This window comes from Balaenoptera borealis (genome assembly GCF_965194805.1).
Source record: "Balaenoptera borealis genome assembly, chromosome: 1".
Classification (NCBI taxonomy): Eukaryota; Metazoa; Chordata; class Mammalia; order Artiodactyla; family Balaenopteridae; genus Balaenoptera; species Balaenoptera borealis.
Window position 1 is genome coordinate 5,187,503 of NC_138860.1, and position 17,694 is coordinate 5,205,196.

The 17,694-nt window shown below is 33.3% G+C and overlaps 1 protein-coding gene across 8 annotated transcripts in view; it reads left to right on the forward strand.

Moving 5' to 3' along the window:
- DENND1B (DENN domain containing 1B) overlaps positions 1-17,694 on the forward strand; it is a gene marked incomplete at its 3' end in the record, with an annotated part of 254,407 nt that overhangs the window by 147,005 nt on the left and 89,708 nt on the right. For 7 of the 8 annotated variants that reach the window (XM_082394433.1, XM_082394436.1, XM_082394434.1 and 4 more), the window contains 2 exons: positions 2,221-2,266; positions 7,021-7,122. In XM_082394433.1, coding sequence (XP_082250559.1) covers positions 2,221-2,266; positions 7,021-7,122 — 148 coding nt within the window. The remainder of the gene's footprint in view (positions 1-2,220; positions 2,267-7,020; positions 7,123-17,694) is intronic. The other variant, XM_082394435.1, reaches the window with a different exon arrangement.

The window sequence follows — 17,694 nt, forward strand, 5'->3', positions numbered from 1 at the left end:
TGATCTCATAGAAAAAGTTTTGGGTTACTTTATTATTAAGTTCTGCATAGGAATTCTTTATTGGATTTTTATTCTAGTTTAACAATTTCTGTAAATTTATTGTTTATGTTTCAAGAGATAACTAGCTTTCATGAAGTTTTAAAAGTGTTATCTTAGATGTATTTCGTAGGACTTCAGTTGGTAGTTATGACTTTTTGGCTCTGATTTTTTGAAATCTGATCCATTCAGTGTACCTTCAACATATGTAAAATGGATGTAGTAATTAATTTTAGAAGTCTTAAGTGTTTTGATTAACACTCATTGTATTAAAACGTGCTTTGAGGTTTGAGATATTATGAATCTTTCTATATTATGAATCTTGTTGGTCAGATAACCTAGCCTGGGGCGAATTGGAAAATTGCACAGTAACTTTAATAAATTTGTAGTATTTTGGGTGTGGAGAAGGCTTGACATATTTAAGATCTTGGGAGTTGCCCACCTTGTTTTGTGAAAGTTGCTGGAACCCAGTCATGGGAGCCCAGAGTAGTTAGCGGCACATATTTTATATCGTCTGTGGAGTCGCAGAAGGAATACCAGAGATGAGAACTTGAACTGGGGAAGCAACTAGGCTTCTTTTATTTAAGCAAAAGTGGAACAGTCCACATTTATTCCTTCTGTTTCCTTTTGAAGGCAGAAAATCTGTTAGGTCTTAGGGATATCAAGGCCTATAAATAGTTCTCAACTTTCAGTCAAATGAAATATCCAGGATATCAGATCAATTCCAGATGGTCTACTGCATAAAAATTAAAAAAAAATAGGAAGGAACAAAGCTATAGAAGACAAAGACAATTGGGAATTAGAATCTAGTACAATATGACTTAAGGAACAGGCTAATAAGGATTGGAATAAGAACTTGAACCGTTTTTATTTTTTTGTGAATTCTGGATATAGGAGTTAGTGGCTAGCCATTCTTAAATAAAGTAGGAACTGTTTAAGGTTACTCTGAAAACTGTGGATCTACCAAGGTGCCTCTTTTATCTGTTACTGGTTCTCAGTAGCAAAGTGGACATGCTGGAGTTTGCACAACTCTGTTCTAATAATGACAGGGATGTTTGGAAAATTATGCAAATCCTTTGAAAAAGAAGATTATCTGTTTTCATTAACAGAAAAGGTTTGCATTAAATATAACACAAAGATGTATACAAAAGAAATGCCAAAAATGTTTTATTTTTAAATAGCTGTTTATTTGCATATCTTCTATCACATTTGTAGACATTGTTCGTTTTCATGTTTTCTTCTTAAATAATGTTTTAATTTTGAAATGTCAAGTTGAATAATTTCCGCCCTATATTTCGTGAGAAATATTTTTGAAATTGCTAGTAAGTCTGATTTTGTACATTACAAAAATTATTTAATGTCTGTATTCTCTGCCAGAGTATAAGCTCCAGAAGGGAATATATTCTGTCTGTATTGTTTATTATTGTACCCTAACCCCTATGCCAGGTACTGTCACCTGAGTATGCTCCACATACTGTGTTGAATTAATCAATAGCATTCTTAAACTTACTTGAATATTTTAAAATTTATTAAAATTATATTATTATTACAATGAAAAGTGGGATAAATAAGAACGTACAGAGTTTAAATAATAGACAAGATACATGAGTGGAAAGATAGCACAGAAATAGAATGGTAGCAGTGGGGGAGGAAATTATTTATCTTTGCACCTCTAGTTCCCAAACCGTGCCTGGCACATAGTAGGTCTCAGTAAATATATTGTGACTGACTCAAAAATTTGGGTGACTAAATAGTAGGTGTGAAACAATGAATATATATTAAGAAAATCATATAAGAATCTAACTGAATAAAAAAATTGTACAAAGAAATGTGAATAAATTTGATGATTATTTAGGATATATTTGATGGGAAGTATACAGAAAAGATTCATCTCAGACTATGGCCTAGACCCTAATATTCTTGTGTTTTAAACATTACAACTTTTAATTATAAATGATTTTGTGATTTTATATAAATCAACCTTAATTTGAATATATTAATGGCCTCTAAGATTATATTTGAGTTTTCTATACTGAATAATTTTAAATGTATGTACTATTATGATGTACTATGTTAGAACTACGCATTTAATAAATTTATTTTTTAAAGCATTCTGAATTACTTATATTATTGTTTCAGTTTTAATGAACTATATGAACACGTACATATATATTTTTAATTTAGTGCCCCAATGCCATACCTGATTGGAATACACTCCAGCCTCATAGAGGTGAGTATCTTTCAGACATGAGACGGTGATAACTATTATTTTTATGAATTAATTTAAAACAGTTGTGTTTTGAAAGAATATCAGTTGAATAGTACAAAGAAGTGACTAGTTGCATATTTAGAGTATACTTACATGATCATTTTCAAAAAGGTAGTGTTAAAATAATTTTATTTTAATTAGTATGCAAAATGACCATCTTCAGTGGTATGAGACCCATTGAAAGTAGGTTCTATTTGGTTGAAGTCATATGGTAAGTTTTAAATACTAAAAACCTTAGTCTTTGATGAACCACTTTATGGAACTTGAGATCTATTATATCTATTTCTCTTTCAGAAGAAATATTTCTGTGTTTTGAAAGTGAGAATTTATGTAATTATGAGTCATAAAGGGAAAGTGTTTTTATTTTGCAAACTTCACTATAATTCAGTGTATCAGTGTTTTTCAAAATGTGTTTTAATACACTAATCATGAACTTTTAAATTAGAATATAGCTTTGTAAGACTTTAACTTCAGTCCTGTTGGGACTTAAAATGTAGTTTTTTTTTTTTTTTTTTTTGCACTGTCATTCGAAGATGACTTTTGTCACTTGTTATCACTGTAGTGAAAAACCTTGAACTTTAAATACCTTGAACTTGAAATCAGTGAGATTTCCAGAGAGGACTTCTTACAAGATTAGCTTCTACAAAAGTAAACAAAATACTTGGGTCAGTTGCATGGCATCATAATGCCAGATGATTTGTTCAAATGTATTTCTTTTCTTGCTGGTTGTGCATATTGTACTTTAACCCAATTTCTAATAGGCAACTTTCATGAGTTAGACTTGGTTTTCTGATTAGCTGTTGTCATTGTATACACCATCAGTCCTCACTTTGCTGATCGAGGAAGAGCCTGGTGATTATTTTAAAATTCCTGAGCATCCTTTTGGAGAGAGTCGTGCTTTAACCATTAATAAAGAGTACATTTTAATGAATTTTTAGTAGGTTTAATTACTTTTTAATTTTGAAGTCTGGGTTGGATAACATTATGACTCTATATTTTGTCAATTTTTAGAGAACAGCTTCTTACAGCCCAAGGTACTTGCAGTGAAAGGACAAATTGTATAAGATAAAACATGAATAAATAGGTATTTAATCTGTTATTAAGAGTGTGGAATATATGACTGGCATTTTATTCATCAGTAGTTTGACTTTTTGCAAAATCTAACCATGGTTGGTTGGTATGGTTTCAAAAAAAGTCATCAAATTTGATTTTGATGTTAGTGCACGTATCTCTTCTTATGTAATGTACCTAATAGAATACGTAGTTTTCATAATACATTTGTTTATGCAGATGAAAAATATTTAAAGTGGTTGATTGTACCTGTTGATGTTGTTACTATTTTTACATAATGATTCTAGACCAACTTTTAAAACAAATGGTTCAGCTTTTCCAAAATATTGTAGAAAGGAGTACATGCTTTAAATATTCAATTCAATTTATCACTTGTTTATTGTACACCTGTAGAGAAAATCAGTCCTTTTTTAAAGGAACAAATTTAAGAATTTTTTAGTCCTTAGAGTATTGTCTTGGAGAAGCAGTCCTTTCTAACTTTAAATTGGCTCTTATTAAATGAGACTGTGTAAAGCCTTGATTAGATCGGCTGAAATCTCTGCACCTTTTATACTCTGGACTTATCAAACTGTCTTAATAGTCAGTTTTATTTGGTTTAGTAGTGAATGAGAAACTATAATAGGAACTTTAAGAATGTCTTTAAACCAGTTGGGTACCATTTAGTAACTTTCTTCTTAATCTTTTACCAGGTGATACAGATCCTACGTTTCCATTTTTATGATGACATTATTACACAGATTATTTTCACTAAAATTCTGATCCTTTGTGCTTTTTAAATTTTATATAAATGGTATTATAATTAAAATATAAATATATATTTACATATTTTATATGTGAGACAGAACTGAATAATTTTTCACATTTTGTTTGGCTGCAAATACAACTGATTTTTTGTGGAGGAAAAATCAAAATATTCTCTTCTCTCTCAGTCAAGACAGTTTCAACACTTTTTATCAGTTTTACAAAGACTTTTAAACATAATTGTTCAAAGACATGAAATTAATGTCTTCCTAAATCTTTTTTAAAAATTATTTTTATGTGATCATAAGTAAAAGATGACTAGAAATCTCTTTTTACAATGTAAATTTGCTTCTAAAATAAAGGACAAGGGCATTTTGTTCTCCCTGAAAACTAGACTTTAGGGGTGAAGTCAAAGCAAACTAAGGCCTGTAAGTGATTGGGAATAAATCAGTACAGGCTACAAATGTGAGGGTTCTATTATTTGCTTTAATACACAAAGGATTCTAGGTAAAGCACTGACCCAGTTTCACAGTATCGTGTGGCTGCTTCCACCGCGTCCCTTCCTCGCTCCGTGTGCAGAGCGTGCAGGTGTGCTGGCATCACCTGGAAGGAGGATGGCATGTGGAGGTTGCCGGGAGTCTCGCCGGTTCAGCGTCTGCTGTTGTTCCCAATAAGACTTTGTCTATGTGCTAATATTATTTCCTTATTTTTGAAGAAAAAGCACATTGTTTTTTCACATTTTCTTACTCTTTCCCCATCCAAACAAGTTGATGAATTTTATGAGACGTAAAAATATGGGGCAGAGAAAATGGTGCCATTTTATATGCCATATGACTTTCCACTCCTGTTTAGAAAAAAATGGCTAAAGCCTGATTTGGAGGGAAATAACAGAGAAAATACATTAATATGAATTTTTTTAAAAAAGATTTAAATTACATGCTATCTTCTCCCCCCTTTTTTGCTTATGTAGAATTGTTCTCGTTTAAGGGAGGCTCAGTCTGTTATTGAAATGAATACATTTTCCATTCTTAATGAGTGTTCCCGTTAACAGATTTTAATATTCAGCTATTATCAGACTTCTTAAAACTAAGAGAAACTTTGAAAAAGGTATACATTTCATACTAATGCTAATTTCCTTTATTCAGAGTTTTTTTTTTTTAACTTTTTATTTTATATTGGAGTATAACCGATTAACAATGTTGTGATAGTTTCAGGTGCACAGCAAAGTGACTCAGCTATTCAGAGTTTAGTGTTAGCGCCATTACAAACATTTTGGGGTCACATAACCATTACTCTAGGCTATTTAGATGAACTCATTTCGTTCCCTGAAAAATACGTCAGGTTTCTGGATTATCTTTACATTTTCTGTTAAAAGGGCAATTTAGAATTGAAGATGGAAATCAAAATTATGATATACTTTTTACATACAAATGCCGTTAATATAAATATAGTTTTTGCTCATAGGTTATTTTTGTAGTTATGCTATAGTTGATTTGTAGATAACCACATATTTATATATGTAAACCTTTTTTACATATATGTATGCACATGGAAAGGAAATGAGTTTATTTATAAATGTTTTGGCAATAGTATCACGTTATAAGTTACTTTCTTAGAAATGGCCATTTTCTGAGTCTTACTTTAGAATAATTATAATGTCTTTTACAGGATAGAGTTTTAGAATCACATGCCCCCTTGAGAATGCATATTCCACATAGACATTGTGGCTATCGTAACACATAAAAATTCCCTACCCTAGACTCCCATTGTCCTAGCAAATTTAACATTCTGCCTGATACGCAGAGATTTGAAATTCTAAGTGGATCACAGAAATTCCAGTCTTGGCTAACTTAAAAAATTGGCCTGGCCAATTTAATATTTAAGGTATTTAAATAATCTGAAAAAATGGCTATTATTCTAGAATGTCACTTTTAAAACTACTGCACTGAAATTAATTGACCAATTGCTAGTTGACCTATGCAGTTATGGAATTCTGGGTTGATGGATATATTTAATTAATGCACACCTTACTTATTTTCATTAGGAAATAATATTATTTGCTATCATCTAGATAAGACTAATAGAATTATATGATTTGTTTAAGTAGACATATTAGTTTAAATAGGAAAAATAAACTATAAATATTTTCTTCTTTAAGGATAAAAATTTAATAAATTCTAATTTACTATCATTTGTGCATATATTGAGATAATTTGACCATTTGACTAAGCTTTCAAACAAATATGACAAGTCAAACAGTTAATCTGATAGGCTATTAAATTTGATCCTTTATATTAAATTCATGGGATAAACATTACTAACAATAAATTCCATATTACTGCTCTCTGTCATTTTTTCGTACTCAACTTTCCCTTCTCATCATCAGCTTATACCAAATTTATATGGAGATATAGAGAAAATATTAATTTAAAACTTACTTTACTACTTAGTAGTCATATTTATTGTTTTGTGTTAACCCCGCAGTATGATTTATGCTAAAAATAGCTATAGAACTGACCACACGTTCCTGTATCATAGGATTGAAATTCAATTGGTAAAATTTAAAGGATATAAATTTTTACAGTTTAATATAGCCATGCCTATTTTGTATTTGTTGTAGTATCTCTTTGGTAGTTAAATTACATTCAGTGTCTCCAGACTATTAATATATTTAGATGAGTAAACATGCTATTTTAAGCATTTTTACTCTTTCTTTTTGAATGGTTTAGACAGACTTTCTCATAAGGCAAAATTGTTTATATTCTTTTATGATGTAGAATTTTCCTTTTTTCTTTTCCTAAGGATAATGCATTAAGATAATTTTCTCTACATATCTAAGCTCATTATAGCTTTGGAAGGAAAATATACTAAGATGTTTGTTTATAATTGTGTTTTTTAAACAGAGAGTGAAAAATAAATCATTGGAGGATGTGGTTATGTTAAATGTTGACACAAACACTTTAGAATCACCATTTAATGACTTGAGCAGCCTACCGAGTGACGTGGTAAGTCTGGAGGATATTTTGTGGTGAACAAACATTTGTATGTTTTCTCCTGGACCCTTGAATCACCAAGAGTTACTTTCCCATTTTTCTGCCTGAAGTAAAAGGGCTGAACATGAGCATGTGGTGTGAGAGGAGTCAATGTAGAGTCTGTCTTTCGTATTTTTACCTTTTGGCAGTTGAGGGGATGTCAGATGCAATATCATATTCCTTATTGTAAAAGTAGGATCGTAATTAAAAAGCTAGATGCATTCATTAGGCAGAGTTTCTTTAAACATAAGTCTCTTCATCTCATCTTAATCATTATATTACAAAGTAGGCATTTCTGTCTGCCTAGTGGCATGTCTTGCAAAAGAATGAGAGAGTTTTTGAAGGCAAGAAGAAGAAGGGGGCCAATTATCGGCTTTTGCTTCCTTGCCACCTGCCAGCGCTTTTCCTTTTAATTAATGATCTGATGGCACTGGTCAATATAATAAGAAATGCTTGTACAGTTGGGGTCAGAAAATTCTGGCTTTGATCTCCCTCAACTTTCTGAAACATTTATTTGTTTTCTCTAAATTATTTCAGTTTTATTTTAATCCTTTCTATCCTGCTGAGGGCTGCAAGAATGAAAACCTACACTGTTTGTCATTTGCTCTGGCAGAGCAAAGACTGCTTACTTAGAATTCTATTTGTAAATTAAACTGCAAACCCAGTTTGTCATAAAAGACATCTGATCCTTTTGAAATGACGAAAACTGTCTTTTGTCTGTAAAGGCTGATAAATTAAGTGCCAGCTCTCTTCTGGTCTTTGATCTTGCAGAGGTTTGTGTGTGTGTGCATGTGTGGGTCTGCAGCTTATAATAGGATATATTCTGTATTTTGTGTTAAATAGTCTCCAAAGTAAATTTTCTGGCCTTCATATTCCTTAGAACAGGGTAAAAATGCAGATTGTACTGTTTCTGTATATATTCTAATGGCTATTTTAAAATATCTTTATAACATAGTTCTAAGTTAAAATAACTCCCCTTTTTTAAAAAATCCATTGTTTATTCAGACATATTAAAATTTGGGAATAAAAATACCTTCAAAATATATTTTTTTTCTGTAATACTGCAAGTACTTTGAAATCACTATTAGAGAGCTTGAAAAAAAAAAAGGAATAAAAAAAAATCTCAAACTCAGAAAATACAGTAATACTAGCCTTGATTGCTTTTATGGCTAGTGATAGGGGAAATGTGACTTTAAAGTCAAAATCAGATTATTTATGCCCATAAATAACCTAAAATACTTGCTGACCTTGAAGCAAATTAAATCGAACTACTTTATCTAACTGTAGTAAAATTTATGCTATGTATGAACAAACCCAAACCCAGGCCAGTGAAGAATTATATTATCTTTTTAGCTCATTATAACTCGATTGCCTCATTATAAAGATTTTGCAGAAGCTGCTAGAAAGGATTAGAGTTGTTCATTTAGAAATCCATCAAAGTATTCTTCACTGGATAGGGATGTAATTATGAAAATAAAGTCCCAACTTTTAAGAATGTTTTCCTTATGTGCATGTAGTTCCTACTATTAATTCCCTAAGAAGAAAGGATTGTTTATTTTTTAAAAAATGAGGAAGGATAAGAAAAAGAAATCAGCGTTTTTGTGTTATATTAAAATTTTTATAGTCAGCTCCAGTGATAGCTGATTATTTCTTTGAGAAAAACAATCTTTAATAGTAATTTTTTGATGAGTGATTCTTTTTAAATTGGGAACCTCTACTTTCCTAGTAGAATTAGTTTGATATTGAAACAATTATTTAAATATGTGAGGAAGTTAAACAATATTCATGAAATGTAAAAGCCTAAATATATAAAATGACAAGAGGGACCATCTCATTGTTTATTTATAAGCAACAAATTAACATAACTGAAATAGTAAAAAATATTCATAAAAGGGAATTCTGCAAGGTAATGTAGATATAACTAAATATATGCTCGGAATTAAGGATCGCAGACTTAGACAAATTTGAAGTATGAATAAACTGAAATAGTTCTGAGGTGGAGCTAGGACTATCTACTGAAAGTATGAGGTGTTTTAAAGTTAGAGTCATTTTCTAAAAATGTCTCAGGTGATTGTTTGTTTAACCCAGCTCTAATAAATTTAGCTTTTTCATCAGTTTTCCAAAGCTATCTCTTATAGTAGGAAATACGATAAAGTATCACATCATACTTGCTATAATTGTAAATGTTTTAAATGAGACGTGTTAAAAATCACAAATGATCATACTGAATTTTTTTGTGACTTGAATTAATAAAATATACTTGAAGCCTGAAAAATATTACAGTTGGTATTGTTTGATAATTTAATAAATTAACTGATATTTAAATGGGGGCATTTTAAAATCATTCACCAAAACATTAAAATTATGCTTACAGGCTAGATGACTTTCTGTGCATGTGCACTTTATTATCGTGTCAGCTTGACCAGTGGTCTTGGCTGTTCCAAGGTCAGTGGTCACAGTTGTCCTGAATTACTAGTTCTTTTTTCCTGTGGACCCTCTGCTGTGTTGCATGCTGTAATCTTCTTAATGGCTTCATTCCAATATTCACACATAATATTTTAGATTTATTGACTGTTAGAAATACTACCATGCCAGTAGCAGTTCCGCTACTCTTAAGGTATTTAAAATTGGAAAAATAAATCAGGCCAAAGCTTTCAGGAATCCTTTGTTTTCCTTAAGGGAAGGGGAAAAAACTCTCTTCCTGTCTTCTGACAAGAACAGTTGTTTTTCGATTTCATCATTTCACTTTAGATCTGGATCATTAAAAGAAAAAAAACATTTTATTGGGAGTGATTTTAACGATATTGATTATTACATGGAATAACTTTTAAAAGCAGTCGATCCATTAAAATATACTTTTGTAGTTTTTGTCTGCGAATACATTGTGATTTTTATTTTTTTTAGTGGCTATGCCAAATATAGGTACCTTCAAACATATGTAGTTTGTTTTGAAATAAAAAAGTAAATTTTAGGGCTATGTAACAGTATCGATTGCAGTTAGTGTTATTGTGGTATGTTTTTAAGTGGGGGCAGAAAGAGCCAGTTGTATTAAACATAACACTTGAAATCTCAAATGGGTTCATTTTAATTTAAGAAAATGCATTATTGAGACCCCCTCCATTGCAAATATATACACAAATTTAGTTTCAGCTACATAAGAATTTAAAATGTTGTATTTCTAAGGTATTAGTGCTCATTTAAATTTTTATCATCATTAACATTTTAAAAAGTAATTTGGAAATTGTTACTATTTCAAAAATAAATAGGATACCTCATTTGTGGGAAAATTAAGCTAATTAGAGTTATAATGAGATACAGGAAATATGTCTTTATGTGAATATTAAGTTAAAACAATTATAAACTAACTCTTATAGAAGAAAGCAGGTTAGAATTGACATCTGAAAAAGTTACATGCATTAGAATATTCATTACTAGGAAAACAAATTTTGACCTGTATTGCTTAACTGTTTTTAAGTAATTTTAACTTATTAGACTGTAAAAACTAATATACTCTGAGACAGGTCAATATACTTGTACCCCTGTGTTAGATAAGAGGATAAAGCCACAGAAACTGTGCTGTTAATAGTATTTCTAGAGCTTTAGTTCATAGAAGTTGATCCGCAGACTTACTCCCCAAGCACTAGAGCATGGTCTCTCTTGTATAAACGTGATACACATTGCAATGAGTAACTCTTAAAATTTGATATAGACGCTTACTCTCCATTCTAATCTTGTTAAAGAAATATCATCATGACCTATTTGATTTAAATTAGGATTGTCAACACTGTTTTAAAAACTCATTTTCATGCTATATGTAATGCTATTGGAAAACGATTTTCTAATTTCTGTTCTGAGCCTGTGTAGAAAATACAGTATGTACGCTGAAGAGTTATTGTACCATTCACGGTAGGCCACAGTATGTTATAGGACAGCAACATTTAGTATAAAGCATATTTAATTCTTAAAACATTGAAAAGACCTTATTATAAAATAGAGTCATTTAAAATACTGTGCATCTTCTACTGAGGCTTTCAAGTATCACACCAAGGACTAGGTTAATGGTTTTACCATTACATGAAAAGCAAAGACACAAATTGCTCCGATTAACTAAAAATCATTACAAGCTTAAAGAACTAGAGGAAAAAAGCCCAACTCGGACTTTAAATTAAAATTTTTAGAGATCTGTATTCAAGTGAGTTAATTAGTTTGGGAATAAGTTTGGAAAAGAATTGGCTTTTTCAGAGAATTTAAAAAATCAGCTTAAAAAATTAAAGTATATATAAACAAATTTAACTCTTACAACCACGCAAATAAGTCAATAAATATATTTAATTCATTGGATATTTCCTCTAATCTAACATGAAGGTTTAATATGTTAAATTGTCATAATATATGTTATGAAGAGAAGAAAAAAGGCCCCAGAGAATATTATATTAGTTCCAGGTTTGCCAGAGCCATGCTGTAATCTTTATCTCCTTCAGCAGTGAATGAAGTCCCCAGCAAACTGGTAGAGTGTCCAGGTTACAATTATGTTACAATTTCACTGGGGTTCTGGAGTAATTGAGAGGACATTTTTTTGTTTAATAGAGTAGCCTCCAGGAGACAAATCCTGCTTTCAGTTTGCCCCTGAGAGTAGTGTTTATTAGGGTATTTTCATCTGACTTTCATAGAAATGAAAGGGAGAAACCTGGAAGCCGGTTTAATACCTATCTTTGTGGCTCTGCGTGCAACTGTGTGTTTCCTGTCCCTGGAGAAGGAGAGCAGGTTGCAATGGCGGTCACCCTGCTCCTGCACCCGACTTTGGCTGTCACGGGGATTCACCCTTCTTCTAAATAGTTACTTTCAGAGATGAGATTGTTTGCGAAAAGGTTTTTTGTTTGTAAGTAAACTATGAACAGATCCTGCTATTTTTTCCTACTGTTTTCTTGGTGTGTATATTTTAATATAAACTTTAAATACCAAAGCATAACAAAACAAAAATAAAAAACTCAAAATCTTAATTTAATTGGGCTTCAACATTTAAAAGGTCTTTGTTGTTTTTCTCTCGGCTGTGTGAGAGAATCTGTGCCTCCCTCTGCAGGACCCAGCCCTGCACGGTTCCTCCCTGCATGTCTCTGTACGTTTGCCATTTTAAAGTTGATTTAGAGTTTGCCACTTCTAGTGATTTTCAGTGCTCATGAATTTCCTTGGCTTTCTCGTGGCCTTTCATTTCCATCTAAATTAGCTTTTCTCCTAATGTGTTTTTTTTTTTTTTTTTTTTAATTTATTTTTGGCTGCCTTGGGTCTTCGTTGCTGCACACGGGCTTTCTCCAGTTGCAGCGAGCGGGGGCTACTCTTCGCTGCGGTGCGCAGGCTTCTCATTGCATGGCTTCTCTTGTTGCGGAGCACGGGCTCTAGAGCGCAGGCTCGGTAGTTGTGGCGCACTGGTTTAGTTGCTCCGCGGCATGTGGGATCTTCCTGGACCAGGGCTTGAACCCATGCCCCCTGCATTGGCAGGTGGATTCTTAGCCACTGCGCCACCAGGGAAGCCCCTCTCCTGATGTCTTTTTTCCTCCAGTATCATCTTAACAATGTGCTTCTCTGTCTTCTTATGGCCAGTATGTGTGTATGTATGTATATGTATGTTTTGGCTTTAAAATAATTTAAAAATTTGTTCCTTGTTTTTTAAGTTCTTCTCCATATTTGAGAGACTTTTTGTGTGCATGATGTTGTGAGCACTGTCATGATAGTGGTTTCCAAATCTTGCTGATATGATGACTTGGTGGACTTCTCAATGAATTTTGTTCCCGGGCACCATCGCAGATATTCTGATCCCGTTAACTAGAGAAGTTAGTGTAGCAGCGTGCCTCGGACAGGTTCATTTGTTCATTCGCTCAACAGATGCTGATTGAGCACCTACTGGATGCCTGTATTGTGCTGGGCATGGAGTGGACGGGAAGACGTAGAAGCTGTGGTCCTGGAACTCACATCCCATTGTTAGCTGAACCCAACCACGGGGCCACACCAGGTCATGGTGATGCTGGGAGATAGCTGGGTTAACCAAGCACCGGTCATAACTTAAGATTTCTATTACGGAAGAGAGGGAGAGTGGCCGTTGGTAGGCTGACAGCTCTCTCTGCCATAAGCGAGCCCAAATGAAAATAATGGTAGCCAAGCTGAGAGGCCACTCTTACCCGCCTACAAACTGAGATCTGCCTTTTGAGGTTCAGCTCAACATGTCAGAACACCTGAGTGCAGAACTGGCCTGAACGATGAGCATGAGTCAGGTGGGAGGAGGAGGAATAGCATATACAAAGGCTCTGCTGTTGGCAGATTCAGGGAATGGAAGGAAGTCCCGTATAGCTGCGCTTAGAGGAACAAAAGAGAGGTTACGCAAATGAGGGGGTAGAGACAGGTAGGAGTGAGACCGTGGAAGGTCTGTGCTTCTTGTTCAGGACCTCCAGACTTTACTGGGAATTCACTGGCGATTTGTAGCAGAGGAATAAGAGTGAGATCCACTTTGACTTCTAAAAATATCATCTTGGGTTCTAGGTCCTGAAGATCCCTGGGTATAACAAAGCAGAAATGAAGCAGGAAGAGCAGTTAAGAGACCATTTGCAGGGGTCTAGGTGAGAGATGGTAGTCGCTCGAACTTGATAGTGGCAGGGATTTGGAGAAAAGCGGACAGATTTGAAATCTATATCAGAGGTCGAACAGCTGGGGCTCAGTGATTACTGCTTATGGAAGATGAGAAAGGGTGCCGCGTTGAGAGGACCTGCAAGGCACCTAGATGCACGGAAGTGACACTGACATTGGGCTTGAGGTCGAGTAAGAGCAGTTTTGGTTGTGATCATTTTGAGATGCCTCTGAAGGGAAAATAGTTGTGGACGACACCATATTTTAGGTTTTGAAAGGTAATTTAAGCACTCAGAGAAACAATGTCATGATACCCTCTGGGAGTGTATCATATGTTTTTCATTTAATAAATGTTAAAGGTTACTGTTTTAATCCTTAGATAGAAGCATATTAGAAAATTATATTAAGAAGGAAGGGTTAATTTTATTGCTTAAAAAACTGAACATTAGAAGGATTAAAGAAGTGTAGGGATTTGATATCTGATTCATACAATGACCATAACATGTTTCATGGAAGAATAAAAGGCTTTAACCTTGTAACTTTTTTCTAAAGCAAATAATTATTTGAAGCATTAACTTTTCTGAATGGACGTAGTTTCTAGAGTGCAGCTTAGTTAGGAAAAAGGATACTTAAAGACATCACAGAGATGTTTCAGGTCATGTAGGTTGTCCAGATGTTATTCCTGAACATTTATTTTTACCTTCTGTTCTTTACCCTGATGTTTCTCTTTGTGATCCTAAAAAGTAAAATTAAAATTTATGGGTTACAGTGATTGATTTATTTTTCCTGAGAAGACACATCTAAAAGTCAAGAGAAAATTTCTGTCACTTCTCTGAAAAACTCAGCTCCTTTATGTCACCTCCCTTCCTAACCCCCGGTTGGCATAATTGCTTCATTACTCAGCCCATGTGCACGTGGCTTGCACTCTTTTATTTATACCTGTTTGCTGTGTTTACTCATGTAATTCCCTCCTTTTATTCATGGTCATTTAGTGCTAAGAGGGTAAAAGTGGAGAATTGGTGGTAATATTATTCATGTTGCAGTGAATTCCCACTGTGCTCAAACCCAGGTTATAATTCCTCCTGTGGATGGCTGCTTTAGAAGCCTGGATTCTCGTTGTATGAAAGGAATTTGAACATTTGATAAGAGCAGTGAAGTGACGTTTATTCTGAAGTTTTTTTCACTGTTTAACTTTTTTTTTGCAGGAGAGGTCTAGTATGATACCTAATTAGACTTAAAAAATAATTTATATGCAGACTAAAATATGTCATAATAAAATAAAATGTCAGTTTTCAAGTCATCTTTAGCCATCGGAGATTGAAGCTTACTTTGTTAAGAATAAAAAGAGAAAACAATTGATACTTTTTCAGGATCACATGATAGGATTTTGTGATAATGGACATGTGACCAAGGTTCCAAATGCTTTTCTGAATTCAGTTATATGTGAGTATAAACTTTAGGATCTCATGGAAAGATGTACATTTATTTCATAACTAAAGTTAGAAGTTTGGAAATTAAAGCAGAAAATGCTATTTCCCAGACCAAGTATTTTAAATAAGTGCAGAAGATATATCACCTTTTTATAGATAAAAACTGCTAAAAGCTATTTAGCTCTGCGAAGCGCAGTGGTAACTGGTGATAATTTACTCCAGTGGTCTAAAGGACAGGAGAATAGCAAGGTTGACACAATCATTTTATGTTAGAGTAATGTCCTAATAGCTGAAGCTGACTATTAAAAAACCCTTTCATTTTTACAGGCTGTTTTTGAGCACTCATTGGTGCATACAGAAACACTTAACTCAGCTGCCCTTCTGGTCTCTGAAAAATAGGAACCACCTCAGAACTACTGACAGTCGAAGCCCACCTAGAGTAGGTCAAGGAAGAACTCCTTATATGCTGTTTGTAAAGGTTGAAATAATGTAGAAATAGGTAAAGGAAAAACTTAACCATATTTCTTGCTAGTCTCACATGTCTGTATGAAATTATATAGTATGCTCATATAGAATAGCGCGGTCCAATAGAAACATAATATGAGCCACATATGCAATTAAAATGTTTCTGGTAATCATGTTAAAAAGTAAAAAGAATAGGTGAAATTAATTTTAATAATGTATTTTATTTAACCCAGTATATTCAAAATACTGTTTCATCATGTAATCAATAAAATTATTAATGAGGTATTTTGCTCTTTTTAAGTCTTCAAAATCCAGTGTATTTTTTTTTACACTAATAGCAAATCCTAATTTGGGCTAGTCACATTTCAAGTGCTTGTGTGTCTAGTGGCTACCGTTTCGGACAGTTCTAGAACAGGTATTTTCCTCTTTCCTATTTTCTATAGAGCTCTTGAGGAAGTTCAGGAGCTATCACTGACTAATTTTGGAAGTGAAGGCTACCTCGTTATGATTTGGTTAGGAAGGGCTTGAGGCAGCGTGATGAATACCCTGGATAACTTACGCAGCACTTAAGCCATCAAGGACTTGGGGTAATAAAGGGTGAGGGATGGTTTGACTTGCCTCCAGTCTCTGGGAGCACATGTGTCATGATTGTCCTAAGGATTCTTAATTTGTGGAGAACCGAATTGTCACTTCCAGATTTTATAGAAAAATACATCTTGAGGAATTTTCTTTTACAAAGATACAAGGCATGACATTTTAAAATGTTTTTTGTTTTCTAAAGTAAAATTAAAAATAACCCAATCATTTTCTTTTTATAATACTTTGGAAGACTAGAATCTTATTCTTTCCATCATAAGCCTTTTTAGGGGGCAATAATGAAATACATGTGTTGATTTTCATCCCCATTGGTTTTTTTTAAAGGCATTTGAAACCTAAAAAATAACATTATTACAGATTTCAGAATAAAGGACATTAAGTCAGAGGTTTGTTTTTGCATCCTTCAGCTGTATTTATTTTTGAATATGTGGGTTACCTAAAAATATGCATTAATTGAGGTTAGATTTTAATAATAAAAACTTCTTCTTAAATGAATCCTGATTTATGCACTTTGTGGGCTAAATGAATTAGGCTCTAAACTTTTATCTGAGTCTATGGAGCTTGGATATAAATTGAAAAGATCACAGCTATGGGGAAAGACCTATACTGCAAAGGCCTTTCTGCATAGATTATGAACGTCATAACTCAATAATTTTTTCAAAACTGTGGTTATAATTGGACCCAATGGGGGTCTCTGTCTTTGATCAGATCACAGTAACTGTGACTTTACACTGGAAAATGTCACTACTGTGAAGGTTTATCACCTGTAGAGCTGGTCCTTCCTCTGATGCTGTGTTCCTTTCTCATTAGCATTATTCAAAGTGTAGTTGTTAATTAGGTTGACACTTCAATTACAATCATCATCCACAAGAGTAGTCAGGGCTGCTTGTATAAAGAAATAAAAATATTCCTCCTTGCATATATATGTAAAGGAGGAATGACATTGTTTTGTTATCCGGTAGTATCGTACGGGTAAGAACACGCTCTGATAAGAGAACAATCCAACCAGACTTTGTCCCATCAGTTTTTTTCTTAAGAAAACAGAATTTCTACGTGACTTCACGTTCCCGTGTAGAGCGTTGACAAGTAATGTATATGAGCATCAGTGGTATTTTTTAAGTGTACAGAGTGTAGTTCTTATTATCTGTGAAGGGAATTGGTCAAGTGAATTGCATGCATAGAAACAGATCACATCACGTCCCCTTTAAACTCTAAGAGTGTGCGTCAGGAGGTTGATTACGCTTGGAAAATACTCATCTGAGTAAGGGCTGCTCATAAATAGCACGCATTCTCAAAAATACACACAACCTGAAATTACAGGATGCAAGTGTATGAAAAATTATAACAAACGTAGGTGCCTTTTAAAATTTCACAAATTCCTAGATAATACATTTTTCTCTGATTTTAAAACATTATTAACGTGATTACTGGTTCATAA